The sequence below is a fragment of the Amaranthus tricolor genome, chromosome 9, assembly GCF_026212465.1.
Source record: "Amaranthus tricolor cultivar Red isolate AtriRed21 chromosome 9, ASM2621246v1, whole genome shotgun sequence".
In the NCBI taxonomy this organism is placed as follows: domain Eukaryota; kingdom Viridiplantae; phylum Streptophyta; class Magnoliopsida; order Caryophyllales; family Amaranthaceae; genus Amaranthus; species Amaranthus tricolor.
The window spans coordinates 23,359,496-23,376,395 of NC_080055.1; the positions used below are offsets into that span (position 1 = coordinate 23,359,496).

General features: G+C 34.5%; 1 protein-coding gene across 1 annotated transcript; it reads left to right on the plus strand.

Annotated features, from left to right (window-relative positions):
* Positions 1-14,385: 14,385 nt before the first annotated feature.
* Positions 14,386-15,072, plus strand: LOC130823402 (uncharacterized). The gene is made up of 2 exons (XM_057688024.1): positions 14,386-14,538; positions 14,596-15,072. The coding sequence occupies exons 1-2, from the start codon at positions 14,386-14,388 to the stop codon at positions 15,070-15,072; spliced, it is 630 nt and encodes a 209-aa protein (XP_057544007.1).
* The last annotated feature ends 1,828 nt before the right edge of the window (positions 15,073-16,900 follow it).

Genomic DNA, 16,900 nt, shown 5'->3' on the forward strand with positions numbered 1-16,900 from the left:
TCATAAATCCCGTCAAGTTTGCATGTAGTAGTAATCAAGTTTGATCTATGACGAGGTGTACATACTTATTAAGTTAAAGAGATTTCATTCCAAAATCATAACATAATGGAAGAAATAAGGACTCTAAGAACTTATAGTGTATGCATATCATTTTAAATTCATTGATGGGTAAACTTTCCAAACATATTAACCTTTAAAAATATAAATTAAAATTTATGAAAATAAAATCTAAGTCAGTATGATGCAAAGAAGAAATAAAGAATAAAAATAGTGTACGGTCTTTGGTTTCCCTTGTATTCTTTTTGATTACTAAACTTTTTTTTTGAAAGGTTTAATTACTAAACTTAAATCTGCTAATTAACTAATATTTTATTTTTATTCTAAATAAATATATTTTTATTTGATAGAATATATCAACAAAGTAGATACTTAAGTCTCAACCACAAAAACTTTTTAACAACGCCATATAAAAGTTGCCTGTCAATTTATTCAGCAACGTTGTTCAACCAAATATACAAGGAGACAAGAGTCAAAGCTAAATCTTTTCATACTATTACATTAAGACTATATTTTATAAACGTTAAATATATACCTACAATAAAGATTTCTAAATAAAATAACAACAATTTTCTTTTGCTTCTAAATTTTGCTAAACCTTTTATTTTGAATTTTCCTTTTAATTTTACAAATACCCTAATACTATCTTTGATTGTGGTATCATCTTTTCTCTCTTAGGGAAAGTCAATATATTTCCTTATATATTGTTCACATATTTATTGAATCATCCCGTATTATATGAAACCATTTCATCATAAGACGAGTCCATACAAATAAGTCTATTTCTCTAGTAATCACTTTGAAATTGTAAGTAGTTACTTTAAGGTTATAAGTGATAACTTTAAAACTATAAAAAGTTATCACTTTAAAAATAAATATACATTAGGCCAATCCAATTAAAATGGTCTCACCATGAGAATTTGTGTTTATTGAAAATAATTGTTTGGTTTATCTTATTCTACATATATTTTAATTTATTTTTTTTATTACAGGATAAGTCAAGAGAAAGAAAAGCCCATGGACAGCCCTAGGCAAGGGCAAGAAGGGCTTATGCCTAGGGCCCATTAAAACATTAACAAAAATTGCCTTCATATGTATTGAATTTAAAATCTTGTGTAATTAAATAATGCACTTCACCACCAAGCCAACATACTATTAATGATGATTGTTACCTTATTTATTTATTAATGTATTATTAATACACGATTATCAATCAAAAAGAAGATAAGATAGAGCTTAATTATTAAATTTTAATTGGTAATTAATACTTCTAACTTTTTTATTTCTTTTACTTTTTCTACGATTATCCTCTAATTTTTTTTAACTTGTTATCTTCTTTCGTAATGCATTGCTTTTGTTTTTATTTGACCGATTTTATGTATATTTGATTTGAGCAAATCAAATTTATGGATGTTAAATTTTTTTTTTTATATGATAATAAAGTTTTTTTATGAATTTTTTTTTAGTCCTTTTGGAGTTGTAATAGCCCAATAAATATATTTAATTGATTACTAGTGAATTTTTATAAGATCGTATTGGTGAACAACAATTTTTCGATATTATAAAATTAGTATTTTTTAATCTATATTTTATATATAATTAGGACCCGTAATATAGTTCTTGCCCTGAGCCCCTAAAATCTCAAGGTCGACCCTAAGAAAAGGTTAGTTGAGATCGAATCTAGGACTTTATATGAGATAAGTGATACTCATATTACATCTATAAATTAATAGAGTAATATATATCCTTATTATACCAAAATCAAAGAGATAAATAAGAAAGTATTGAGTGAATATCACATGTCTCATATTAAAAAAAAAATAAGAAAGTATTGACAAATACAAAACTGATTCAACTCCAAATTAATATATGAAGACTGTTGAAAATGTGGCCAAAAATAAATTTCTAGACCCAAAGCAAACAATATCATACTAATATGAATTATTTACGACTAACGAAAAAGAAATTAAATAGAAGAGGAAATTTCCAAAAAGTCTAATAGATGAATGGTAGCAAAGAAAAATAATCATAAAAATAGGTCATCTTGAATCCAATCTAATAGCTTAAAAAAGGAATTAGACAAGTTGTTATGATGAGATGCCACAATCAATGGAATTTTGGATTGTTGGCCCCCATTAGGAGTAGAAGTACCATCCAAACAAAACACCAACCAAAAAGCATGAAATCACCCAATCACCACAGCTTGAGGTAGCATGCAGAATTAAGGTTTATCATTAGATTTTGATTTTTTTGACCTAATTTAGTTGATTAAAAACTATAGTAATTTTTACTAAATATACTCGCAAGAATTGACTTGAACAATGGCTAAACAATTAGCAAATTAATTAATACTTTCATGTGGTTAAATAAGGCAACAACTTTAGCTAATGATCATATGTCAAATAAATTCGCAATATTTAGTCAACAGAACTTTTATATAAATTGATATAACAATGAGAGTGTTTGGTAACATAATTTATTTTGTCATTTTAGCTTATTTTAGCACGGATAGATGGTTGGGTGGTTAAATTTTCTAATGGGTTGAGATGATTTGTTCCACATCAATGAATTAAAAATAATGTGTAAAGTTTATATGTCTTTGGAACCCTTCCTTCCAATTGTCATATGGTTTTGTTTGTGATGGTATCTCCTTAGCTTATAAAGTGTGTACACCTCTTGTTTCTTCGATTACATGCTGAAATTGACAATAAGTCCAACTCAATTTAACATAATGCTGGCGTTGCTAATTTAGTTGGTTGCGGAAAGGTTCTGCTCTTAGAGGTGTGTTCAAAATTAACTAGTCAAATCAATCACTCCTAATTATTAGTAACCTATAAATGAAATCATTAAAATATATAAGGGGTAGTTAATTACTCAATTAAAGAACATAACCCCATCTATATACCTGTAAGAAGATTCTTCCTGCATTGATTTTCGGTTTTGTCAAATAATATACAAAACTTACTGAGTTAAATTCGGCAACTCGTAGCGCTATTTTAGGCTAGGATTATGCTGAGAATTATATACTTACTAAACATGATTATCTACCATAATTACATAGTCAAAGAATATATGTGTGATATATTCTAATACTCCCCCGCAGTCGTAGCGGGAGGACTACGGATGCTTAGACTGTTACGGAAGTCGTCAAACAAAATCCGTGGAAGACCCTTCGTAAAAATGTCTGCAATTTGATAACGAGAGGGAACATGTAAAACCCGTACTTCCCCTTTAGCGTCCTTTTCTCGTACGAAATGAATATCCATCTCAATATGCTTTGTACGTTGATGTTGGACGGGATTGCCAGAAAGGTAGATGGCACTCACATTATCACAATAAACAATGGTCGCTTTATGAATAGGAAAATGAAGCTCGAGCAATAAATTTCTAAGCCAACAAGAATCAGATACAACGTTAGCAACACCACGATATTCGGCCTCTGCACTTGACTTAGATATAGTGGATTGTCGTTTAGAAGACCAGGATATCAAATTGTCACCCAAAAACACACAATAACCTGAAGTGGATCTTCTAGTGTCGGGGCATCCCCCCCAATCAGCATCAGTATAAGCTACGAGGTTGTCAGTAGAAGACTTATACAAATGCAAGCCAAAAGATAAAGTACCTTGTAAGTAACGCAAGATACGCTTCAGGGCTCCCATATGCGCATTGCGCGGATCATGCATATGAAGGCATACCTGTTGAACAGCATATGAGATATCTGGTCTAGTAAAAGTCAGATATTGAAGAGCACCAGCAAGACTTCTGTATTTAGTGGGATCTGCATAAGGCTCATCTGGGGAGACACTAAGCTTTGGTTTTGTGTCAACAGGTGTTAGACAAGGGGTGCAGTTAGACATGCCGGCCTTGTCAATGATAGAAGAAGCATACTGTTTCTGAGTTAAGAACATCCCATTATTGTCACGAGTTACAGCAATGCCCAAAAAAAACTTAGAGGACCTAAGTCCTTCATTGCAAATTCAGAGCTTAAGCGATCCATAATATGTGACCTTAGTTGGTCAGAGGAAGCTGTAAGAATGATATCATCAACATACAACAGAATATAAGCAGTATCAGATCCGTGCCTATAAATAAACAGAGAATTATCAGAGGTACTGTTAGCAAACCCAATGGAGATGACAAAATCTGCAAACCGCTGATACCAGGCTCGTGGAGCCTGTTTTAGACCATAGAGAGAACCTCGCAAAAGACAAACATAGTCAGGGCGACTTTTGTCGCGAAAACCCATGGGCTGATGCATATAAACTGTTTCATTGAGAGAACCATGCAAAAAAGCATTCTTGACATCCAACTGATGGATCGACCAAGAATGTGAAAGAGCAATGCTTAGAACAATACGAATAGTGGCCGGTTTTACGACCGGACTAAAAGTCTCATCACAATCAATACCAGGCTGCTGAGTCTTACAATTAGCAACGAGACGAGCCTTGTATCTCTCAAAAGAACCATCTGATTTTCGTTTATGACGAAAAATCCACATAGAGCGTATGACGTTCACATTAGGTGGCCGAGGAACCAAATCCCATGTATTATTATCAATAAGAGCATTAATTTCATCAATCATTGCATTTTTCCAATTAGGGTCATTAATAGCACTAACCGGGTCCTTTGGTATAGGAGATATGAATGTAGTTGCTATTGTGTTGAGGTTGGAAAAATACTTGGGGTTAGGTTTTATAATGCCGTCCTTAGCTCGGGTGGTCATAGAATGAGGAGCGGGGTTGGGAGGTGGTGTGGTGGCCTGGCTGGTGGTGGTGGCAGACCTGCCGGAGGTGGTAGAGGAGGGCTGGTAATGCAAGGTAGGAGTGTGTTGGGCTTCAGGGGTGGGACAGCCCAGTTGTAAGGGTGTGAGAGGGGAGCCCAATTGAGATGTGGAGATGTTGGGTGTTGGATTTTCCGGCCCATTTGAGGGAATAGGTGTAGCTGATTGGGCTTGCTGATTTGTGTACAAATCAGGAGGGTGATGTATTGGGCTTGTATCTAAGAAATTGTAGTTTTCATAAATTCGTTTGTGATATTTTGAGAAAGGAAATTCGGTTTCTACAAATTTGACATGCCTACAAATGATGATTTGTCCATTTTTTAAATTATAGCACTTGGAACCACGATGATTTGGCGCGGGGCCAAGATAGACACAGGGAGTTGAACGTTCTTGCAATTTGTTTATAGTGGTGGAAGGAAATAGGGGAAAACATAAACAACCAAAAACACGTAATGCGGAATAATTGGGATTACGTTGGTATAAAATTTGAGTCGGAGATTTATATTTTAATATTTTGGTGGGAAGAATATTTAGGAGGTAGGTAGCCATGGCTAGAGCATGATGCCAAAAGGAATGGGGCAATGAAGCATGAGCAAGAAGGGTTTGAATTATGTTGTTTATTGTTTTAATGTGACGTTCTGCTTTTCCATTTTGAGGAGAGGTGTGGGGACAAGATAGGCGAAAGAGCATGCCTTGGTTTTCAAAAAAATTTTTAAGATTACCATTAACATATTCAGTGCCATTGTCACATTGAAAAGTCTTAATGTTACGTTCAAATTGAGTTTGGACAATTTTGTGAAAAGATTGAAAAAGATGTTTGACCTGTGATTTTTTTGAAATTGGATAGGTCCATAAGAATTTGCTATAATCATCAAGAAATAAGACATAATAACAATGACCAGATGAACTAATAATTGGAGAAGTCCAAAGGTCACTATGAATAATATCGAAAGGAAAAATAGTTTGCGACATTGATTTATAAAATGGAAGTTTAACGTGTTTCCCTAAAGGACATGAAGAACAAAAAGAAGTACAAGCCTTATTACATTGAATAAATTTTTGATTTGTTAAAGATCTAAGTACAACATCGCCAGGGTGTCCTAATCGATTATGCCAAAGATCGGAAGAAAGAGCAGTAAAATTTGAATGTTGGACTGGAGAGGTGGCTTGACTTGAAGAAAGGATTGGATAAAGGTCACCGGAACTGTCACATCTCATTAGTTGGGCTCCCGTCTGTAAATCATTCACAGAAAAACCATAAGGGTCAAAAGAAATAGAAACCATATTGTCAGTTGTGAATTTTCGGACGGAGATTAAGTTCTTTATTATTTTTGGAGCATGCAAAACATTGGTTAAAGTGAAAGGAGGGTACGGATAAGGCAAAGTAGCACTACCATGACCAATAATTGGGACTAAATTACCATTACCAACAATAATATTATGATTTTTAATGCTCGAATTGACATAAGTTGAGAGAATACCTTGGTCGGCCGTCATATGAGATGTTGCACCAGTGTCTAAATAATAATTCGGATCCGGGCGATTGATGTTTGCTAGCATTTGCATTGCGGCTTCAATGTGTGTGGGTGTTGTATTCGGACCCGTTTCAGCAGCACAATAGGATTGTGGAGATGGACCCAATATTCCAGGCCCATTTAAACGTGGTCCGGTTGACGAGGCAGGAGGCCTAGGTGCCCAAGGCTGTGTTGGATATGGGCATGGAGGAGTGGGCCATTGGGCCTGCCACTGAGTCCAAGGTGCTGTCCAGGAGTAAGGTCTTTGCCAAGGTTGACCATTGAATATATTTTGGTGATGGGCCGGCCCATTAAAATGTCTGGCAGCCTTATTAAAAGGTTTAGAGGGCTTTTTCTTGTTCTTGTTGTTCGTGGTATAGCGAGAAGCAGAGGAGTCAGAGATGGTCTTACCGGTGGTAGAGACGAGAGCAGTGGTGGAACGGCCATTGGAGCCACCTTCCTTGGCTAATCGATTTTTGATGGTACGTTCGGCTAATTTGAGACGAGATCGGCATGATTCAAAAGAAGGCAAGGGTTCTTGATTTTGGATGAAATCCACTGTACCGGCGTATGCTTCAGGTAACCCGGCAGTAAGTTTAAGAATAAGACGGGTATGGGGAATGGGAGCATCAACATCTGCAAGTCGATCAACGAGGGATTTGATGTGATTGCAATAGCCGTCAATGGATGAGAAATTCTCGAAATCAAGGTCAGCGAGTTCTTGTTCGAGATGGGAGGCTCTGGATGCTTTGTTATCTTGAAACATAGACTCGAGACGAGACCAAGCACTTTGAGCAATATCGTCTTTGAGAAGGATAGCAGTGAGAAGGTCAGGAGATATGGAACCGTAGATCCAATTGAGGACAGCAGCATCAAGACGTTTCCAATAAGCCAAATCTGCCGATTTCAAATTCTCATATGCACCGAGTTCTGTGGCGTCAGTTGGAGGTATGATGTGATTGGTAAGGTCGTGAACCCTACAAAGAACTTTGAAGAGGGCGGCCTAAGAGTGATACATGCCGGCAGTGTCCAAGGTAATCGGAATAAGGGATTTGACATTTGTGATGGCAAATGCAGGGTGGTATTTTGGAGTGTCGGCTATTGAAGTATTGCAGCGGAAGAAGCTTGGGCAGTATGAAGAAGAAGATGAATATGGTGAGGATCGTAGAGGACTATGATACCATGTAAGAAGATTCTTCCTGCATTGATTTTCGGTTTTGTCAAATAATATACAAAAATTACTGAGTTAAATTCGGCAACTCGTAGCGCTATTCTAGGCTAGGATTATGCTGAGAATTATATACTTACTAAACATGATTATCTACCATAATTACATAGTCAAAGAATATATGTGTGATATATTCTAACAATACCCCTTAAAATACTCACTTTTTACTTTTCCTTGTTTTATACACCATAATGTAAGCCTCTTAGTAGCAAACTTAGAAAATAAAAAAGTAGAGAGTGTTTGACAAAATAGCTTATTAGATAATTTTAGCTTATTTTATATAAATAGAAGGTTGAGTGGTCAAACCATCCAATATAGTGTTTGGTAAATTAGTTGGTTGAAGCATTTTATTATAATGAATAAAATGTTTTTGAACAAGCTGCTATAGCAACGAGCTCAAAATCAACTGGTCGAACTAATCAACAAAATCAATTGTACTCTTTCTGCCCTTGTGTAAACTATCTAATTTAAAAATTTATAAATTTTTCGACTTTAATGGTGTTTTCTCATATCAACAAAATTAAAAAGCGAACAGTACACAAAATGGTTCCATAGCATGCAAGCTAGGCTCTCAAAAAGACAAGGGTCCCAAAAAGATGTAATGAGGTAGAATATACTAATGAACTATGGAAAGATCTATTTACCTTTTTAAAAATCAATTAAATGAAAATAGGGTATTGGTTCATTGGGTTCCAATCACTGTCAGACCCAGTTTACATTCATTATATAGGATGAGGATCTCAACATGATAATCGTGTTCTATCTGTTAATCACTGTCATCGTATCATAATCTTTAATTTGGATCGTTTAAGGAGTAAGTATTAAACATGAATGATTATGCTTAATTTACATGTTTTATACTAACAAATAACAATAGTGGTGGTTCATCACCTCTAGTCTATTATCGTATGAGAATTGAAACCAACTATTACAATTATGCAACAAATGATAATAATCATGGGGAAATTCCACATGATAGCATCGAATTTTCGTGAAACACCGGTAGTAACACTTTTGTAAGATTTTTTCACATGGTAGCATCCAGTTTATGCCTTATCTAATTGTCGTAGCATTTTTCATTAAATTGTTATCTATTTCCGTTTAATTCACCATTTTAACATTTCTATCCTTATTAAGTGTTAGTTCTTGTTTTTACAATTTGCCCTAAATATTTGAGAGTGTTGATGAATAAAACGGTAAATTAAACGTCAAAATAGTAAATTAAATATTTGAGAGCATAAAAATAGTTTAGGGCAAATTATAAAGACAACAACCAACACTTAATAAGGGTAGAAACGTCAAAATGATGAATTAAACAAAAATTAACTAGAATTTAAACGAAAATGCTACGACAATTAGACAAGGCATAAACTGGATGCTACCATATGAAAAAATCTTACAAGAATGCTACCACTGGCATTTCATGATAATTCAATATTACCACGTGGAATTTTCCATTAAAAAAAATGCAGTTAGGTAAGTAGAAGTCTAGTTGTGTATAGATTCTGCAAAATCTAGACTATGCCGCATATAAGATTCACTTTTAGAAGCATCTTCTTTCTTTCTTGATTTGTGGTGTGCAAGGTGGTGTTTTAGAAGCCCCTTCTTTCTTGATTTGTGTTATGAAATGCAAATTTGAAAAAATGATGATGCCCCATCTTTAGGTACATCTAATTTTACAATTAATCACAATCAAATTTACATGAACAATTTCACAATCAAATGAAATTAAAACTTCACTTAACAACAAAAATTAATTCTAGAAAAGCAACATAAGAAATATCAAAAATTATAAAATTTGATCATATATCTAAAAAATAAAAAACCAAGGGCACTGAAAAAACAAAAAAACAAAACACTTGAATGAAAGAAATAAGCAAACATGCAAAGCAAAAAAGGCATGAGAGTGAAATAAAAAACATAGTAAAACCATACTTGTATTAATCTTCATGTTTTAATGTTTTATATAATGGTGATGAGAAGGTGTGGGCATCCAAAAATATTGCTTGCATGTCTAGATATGGCATATAAGGGTACAATCCAACCAAGCCGCCATTTTCTAGACACAAGTATACAATAAAAAAAAGGAGGTGATGTTTATAAGCTACATCCACAAATCTAGGATACACAGGACATGAGAGATCTAGGGAAGGGTACAAATTAGAAGAAGGAATGAGGGAAGAGGACCCCAAAAGAGGAAACATTATCTTTTGATTACTTCATCGATCATCAAATAGTTAAGAGTTAACATATTAATCATTAACCATTAGTATTATAGTCATATACTCCTATGTAATTCAAAGACCGCATGACACAAAAAGAATACATCGGGAAAAATGGACAGCATGGAACATTTAAGTCGAGCCAAAAGTATTATCTGATGCAAAGGTTGCCAGTCAATGAACTTCCTGAAAATAGGAATGACAACAAGTGGGTAGTGATATAAAGCTTATCAATGGAAGCTAAAAAAGTACAGCTAATTAGCTGGTATCAGAATGAAAAACTTGATCAAATATCTAAGTTGCTCAAACCAACACGGGCAACTTAGCACCAATGAAGACGAAAATCTCCTGTGTGCTGAGTCCTTTCACATTATGTGCACAGATTATGGTTTTAGTCATTGGAATTTTGTACTGTTTTTAAAAGCATAAGGTAGCATAAATTTGATCACCCAAACCCTAGCTAAGTGGGTGCCATTTTATGGTATTAGGTTAATGGAATGTTTTTGTAACCTTGTTGGTTATTGTTAAGACTAACAGGATGTTCCTGAGCTCTTTCAAGGTTAATTGTCTACCCTAGGCTACAAGGAAAAAGAGCTATGAGGACTCACTACACAAAGCAACATAAGCCTAGGCTGCTGCTTTAGACTATGCTCACAACAGAAAAGTGCTGCTTATATCAAGCCTCTCCAGCTTATGTATTCTGTCTGTTAGGACGTGCTTGTTAGGGAATTAAGGTGGAATTAAGGGGGAGTTGGAAAGAAGCAGTATTGAGGGACGGAGTTGGATGGTTAGGCAGGATTGAGGGAAATGTGAAGGAAGTGCTACAGTCACATACATGACAATGCAATAATCAACTTAAACACCCCAACAATCAAAATACCCAAATTCAGATAATAAATCAAACACCAAAACAAGAGTTAATGAAATCAATTCTAGAAGTTTAAATTAAAATAAAATCTGATAATGTAGACTCAAATAAATAAACAATGAAAAATCTTCATCAGTAAAATCCACAAAAGCAAAGGGAAGGGCTGAATTTGAATCACCACAAACACAACTATCAACAACCTGAATACTTCAACAATCAAAATACCCAGATTAAGATAATAAACAACCAGGCACAAAATCAAAATAAGACTTAATTATCAACAAGCAAGAGCAACAAACATAACTTAACAATTCCTTAAAAAGCCAAAACTTCTCTGTACTCAAATACTAAAATCAATTGAACTAACCAAAATCAAATTAATCTCGCTTTACTAAAATGACACTCAAGAAAAATTGATGAATGTACAAGAGATTTCATGGAGTTTAAAGGTGAAAGAAGAAGATCAACAAGAAGTGAGAGAGATGACAACAACAACTGATAAAATCCCCAAAATAAAAAAAACAAATTAACATAATATGAAAAATCAGATGCAGTAAGAAATTGGGAGAGAAATCACCGAATACTACAATCAGATTAAATACCTAGAAATTGGGAGATAACCCACTGAATTATTAAGCTGAACTCCACCTTTGGAAAGAAGGAAATGTAGAAAAAACGCAGATAAGATGGTCATATAAAAACCAAGTTTCACATTGAAATTGAAGAAAAACCTAGAAAAATAGTGGAAAAAAAAGGGAAATGGGAAATGTAAAGCAAAAATTATCAGAAATAGGAAGTGATTGATGAACAAAAAGAAGATTAGCATGCATAATTCTGTTTACAGAGTCAACTTGAAGCGCAATAGCACGGATCCTTTTACGCAAATTGCTAGAATCACCAAGTTGGGTTCGAAAGATTTGAAATTGGGTGTCCATTATAGATGGGGAAAGAAATGGAGTAAGGTCTGATCTGATCTGATCTGATCTGATCTGGTCTGATCTGATCTGATCTGATCTGGTCTGATCTGATCTGGTCTTGTCTGATCTGATCTGATTCCAATAAGAATAAGTAATAAGTCAAAAAAATAAGTTGAAGAGAACACCTTCTAAGAATCAGATGAGAAGGGTAAGAAGCAAAATGACATGGAGAAAGAGATGAATACTGTTCATTACTATTTAAAATCCCATATTTTGATTTTTAAACAGTAGCAAATAGTGTTGGGGCTTTGTAAATATTTTAAGTATAAGGATTGAAGGATGGATAAATATCTCTTTTTTATATAAAATCATTGCTACCTTTAGTTTATCTTATAATAAAGAGAAAATTACTAAAACTATCTATTTTATAGTATTCTCTGAAAAAAAGTACTTATTCTAATTTATTTTGCAAAAAACTACCTTAAATGACATAAACGTTTGCAAAAGATTACCTGATGACGGAATCAGTTAGTTGACCGTTAGTTCTATGGTTGACTTTTCACGTGAATTACACGCGACTTCATTTAAAGCTACGAAATGTTTAATTGGCGTCATCTTTTTCTTTCCCTCCACTCTCAGTTGATGATTGCTCTCACAGATCATGAAAGACATCCATCAACACTCAATCAAAACTTCAATGCAGCATTAATCATCCCATCCAATCAACTGGTAAATTCTGTAATTGATATTTATTTATTATTCTACCCCCAAATTTGAATTTCTCTTATATATGCTCTGAATCAGTACTTGAATGTGTAGGTTTATTTCATTAATCTACTCCCCAATCTCGATCCTCTGTTCTCTTATCTTGTTCTTCCTTTTTTTTCGTTTGAGATTTTGAAGCATTCCTTCTTGTTCTGTTGAATCAAATTGTTGTTTATGAAAAAAAAAAGATTAGATTATCAAAGGAAAAAAGGGTTAATTTCAAGTGGTAACAAGCAAGGGTAAATTCCTCTTTTCCAAAACCTTTTAAAATTGAATTTATTTTGTAGGGTTTTTGATTGCATTTTATTTGCTTGAATCTAATGATGCTTGTTGATTGTTGTATATGTGTTGTGATCTAATATCTTTATGTGTTGTGCTGCAATTTCATAATTGTAGAAATTTTGCACATTATTATTCTACATACGAGATGATGAAGCCAATGAACATTCGTTTATATTTTGGTGGGTTTTTTGTTACCAAAAACTGCAAAACTGAATATAGACATTTAGGACTTAGCTTGCACCCAAATGTAGAAGAGGTTTGTTATTTTGAAATGGCTTATTGGATTAGAAATGAGCTAGGCTATGCTGATGTTGGTAGAATTTGGTACAAGAGGTATGGCTACACTATGTTTGCAGGTAGGACAGAAATTAAGGATGACAAAAGCATCCCAGATTTCCTTCAAAGTCCTGAACCTGATGGTTGGTACCATCTTTATGTTGTTCATGGAGGTGATGACAGAGGTGAAGAAATCAATAAGAAAAAATCAAAAAAGAAAATGCTTAAAGAAGATGTGGCAGACATGGACATTGATGATGATGTGTGTATATTGGGTGATGACTTGGACATAAATAAGGGTAAAGTGGGAGACAAGGTTGGTGGTGATGTGGAGAGTCCAAGTGATCATTTGAAAAGGGGACCACCACTAAAGGACAAGGTTGTAAATGTGTCATTACACTCAAACCCTAGATCTAAAACGCAGATAACTACCCAAACCCTATTTCAATGCTCTGAACACCTTTCACAAACACCAAATACCCAAACAACAAGTGCACAGACTTCACAAAATAGTGACTACAAAGCTGGTTCTGGGAGTGAGTCAGAGGATGATGATGATGCTGATTTGTTTGCAGAGAATGTAGAGTTTGGTTTGGATGATGTAGGGTTAGGTGATGAAGAAGTTAGGCGGATTGTGGATAAGGAGGTAAATGAGGAAAGCAATAGGGATATCTACTACAATGAAGGTGATGATGAAGTATGCAATGATGATGAAGAGACTTTGAAGGACTGTAAGGAGGGGAAAACATCATATCCAACCTACAATGCTGAGGTTGACGTCAAAGGTAAAATTAATCTGTCCCTTGGCTTGAAATTTTCAATTCTGATTTTTAGAAAAGTTTTGAGGTATCATGCAATTGAAAGTGGATATAACTATTATTACTTGCACAATGGTAGTACTAGGGTGTGTGTATTGCTACAATAGATGTGATTGTAAGAAAGAAAGAGCTAGGATAGTTAACTGTGTTTGTGATTAAAATAACATCTTTCCTGTTGCTTGGGTTGTTGTTGAGACAGAGAATGAGGAAACATGAACATGATTTTTGCAGCTACTGAATGATGACTTAAATTCTGTGGCATCATCCACTAGCTAGGTTGAAGAAAGGGGAGAGTCTGTTACTTTCATCAGTGATAGGCAAAAGGTACAGTTGTATCCTTATGTTTAATCTTGCTAAATTACTTCTAAAAGGGCTACCATTTATTCATTTTTCTGTTATGATTTAATTGGCAGGGACTGTTGGAGGCTTTCAATTCAGTAGTTCCACATACTGAGATCAGATTTTATTGTAGACATATTTGGGCAAATTTCAAAATAAATTTTGCAGGAGAATTGTTTAGGCAACACTTTTAGAGTGCAACCAAAGCTTTCAACAAGGTATTAATGTTCTTTAATTTCTTAAGTGCATTCATTGAATTTCACATACTCTTTGATTAAATATTAGTTTTCTTTGACAATCATCTTTTGATCAAGAAATGAATGCAATAAAAAAGATTTATGTAGATGCATTTGAATACCTAAATGCAACTCCCCCAAAGCATTGGTCTAGACATGCCTTCCCAAATAGGAGCAAATTTGGTATGCTATTGAATAATTGTTGTGAGTCATTCAACAATGTGCTTAGGGAGGTAAGTGGAAAACCAATAATTTCATGGATGGAATAGATTAGGAGGTATGTAATGTAGAGGAGTGCAATTAAGAGGGAGGGGCTGAGTAAGTTTCAGGGGGTTGTTATGCCATTTGTGGTGAAAGTAATAGATTACAATAAGAAGTCATGTCATAGTGTTAGGGTTATCCCTGTTGATGTTTTTGAGTTTGAGGTTGATGATGGAGAGGAGTCTTATGTTGTGAACTTGACAAATAAAACTTGTCATTGTGGTAGGTGTACCCTAATTGGAATCCCTTGGAAGCATGCCATTGCTTGCATTGTGCATAGAAAATTGGACTATACAGAGTTTGTCCATGAGGCTTACCATGTCAAGACATATGGACCTAGGTTCCATGGAATGCCAGGGCATAAAATGTGGCCTACCTCCACAAACCCTAAGCCATTACCACCTCCCTTTAAAAAAATTCCTGGTAGGCCAATAAGAGGAAGAGGAGGTTGGAGGTTGATGAAGCCAAGGGTGAGAAAAAAAAGGCTCTATGGTGATGGAGTATAAGCAAAGGAGGTGTGGCAATTGTGGCATACTAGGACATAACAAAACGAAGTGCAAAAACCCTCCCAAACCCCCTTCCACCATGGATAAATAAAAGGGAGGAAGACCTAAGAACGTTTCAGTGTCCTCATCATCAACCACACCAATGGTACCAACAGCAATTGCAACAACAAACCCTCCTGCAACTCAAAGCTCAACACCAATGGTGCCAATAGCAACTGCAAGCTCTGTTGCCCCTGCAAACAATGCTGCCACCTCATTTCAATCAAAGGGAGGTAGAAAGAAATCTTAGGCGTATGGATGCAACAAGAAAGGAGCAAAAGGTGTAGCCCCAAGGGTATTTTCAATCCAAGCATCTTCAAGTTCTCAAAATCAAAGTAGAAAAATGTAGTTGCAATGTATGTAATGAAGAATTTGTAACTTTTTTTGTTGGAAGTACTATGGTTAGGTTATGGAACAACTTTTTTTGACTACGTTAGTTTGTTTATGTTAAGTTATGGAAGTACTATGGTTAGTTTATGCTTTGTATGTAATGAACATCTGTTGATATTAGATAATTAGCAACAAAGTAATGAAGAAAGTCAGCCTCTTCATTCATCATAATCATGTTTACAAAAGCTTTCAAACAAAAATTACAATCCCTGCTCACTATTACATAACACTGATGTTGGTATATTGTTTGAAGGTTACATAATCTTCATTAGTACAATCAACACCAAGAAAAAACCAAATAAAAAACTTAATATAAAGCTTGATATCTCTTTTCCATGCTTTCTCTCGTTCATCAATTTCTTCTTTATCCTTTTAAGTTCTGAAATTGCTTGTTCCTTCTCATGTTCCAGGCAACAAACCCTTGAAGTCAATATCTTGAATTCTGTTGATAAATGTCGCTTTTCCTCAACAAGTGTGTTCGTCACTTGTCTTTGCCAATCAACCATTTCAGGTTCATCAATCCATTTGAACTTGTTACATCCCCTCCAATTCATGTCACGATCGAAAAATTTGCAAGTGTTGAACCGTCTTCTAGGATTTTCCTTAGTCCACGAAATTCTCTGTGCAAACGGAAATCCGCAAGCACATCTGTCGAACTTCGAGTTTTTGGTGTGAGAAGCCATAATTTAATTTGAGGAATAATTAGGGTTTTTAGGGATTGAAAGGGAAAGGTGAAGGATTAGGGTTCTTATGATTTCAAGGGGAAAGAAGAAATAATTAGGGAAAATTGTGTTTTCAAACAGAAAAATCAATGCCTTTAGTAAATCACGTGAGACACGTGTTGGTCAACTAACGGTCAACTAACTGATTCCGTCATCAGGTAGTCTTTTGCAAACGTTTATGTCATTTAAGGTAGTTTTTTGCAAAAAAAAAAATTAGAATAGACAGTTTTTTTGGCAGAGGGTGCTATAGAATAGATAGTTTTTAGTAATTTTGTCTATAATAAAAAATAAAACAATAAAAAACATAATATTTCCTCCGTTTCATTATACTTGCTACATTCGATTTTTTACGCAATTCAATGTGTTATTTTAATAAAAATTAATAATATAAAAGTATGCGATTAGAAGATTTAAACAAGACTCCACCTAATTATGTTTTTTTTTTAAAAATTAACCACAATACATAAAATAACTTTTAATGTTGTACAGTGTCAATAATCTAATATAACATAATTAGAGGTTATTGGTTCGCACAAAGGAATCGGAATGGAATGAGGAAAGGGAATGAAGGAGAAAGAAATGGATTCCCCTAATTTAGCCTAGTCGTTTGGCTGTGTTCAGGAAACGGAATGAATTGCTCATTGATTTCCTTTGTGACTGTTTGGTTCAAGTTAAGG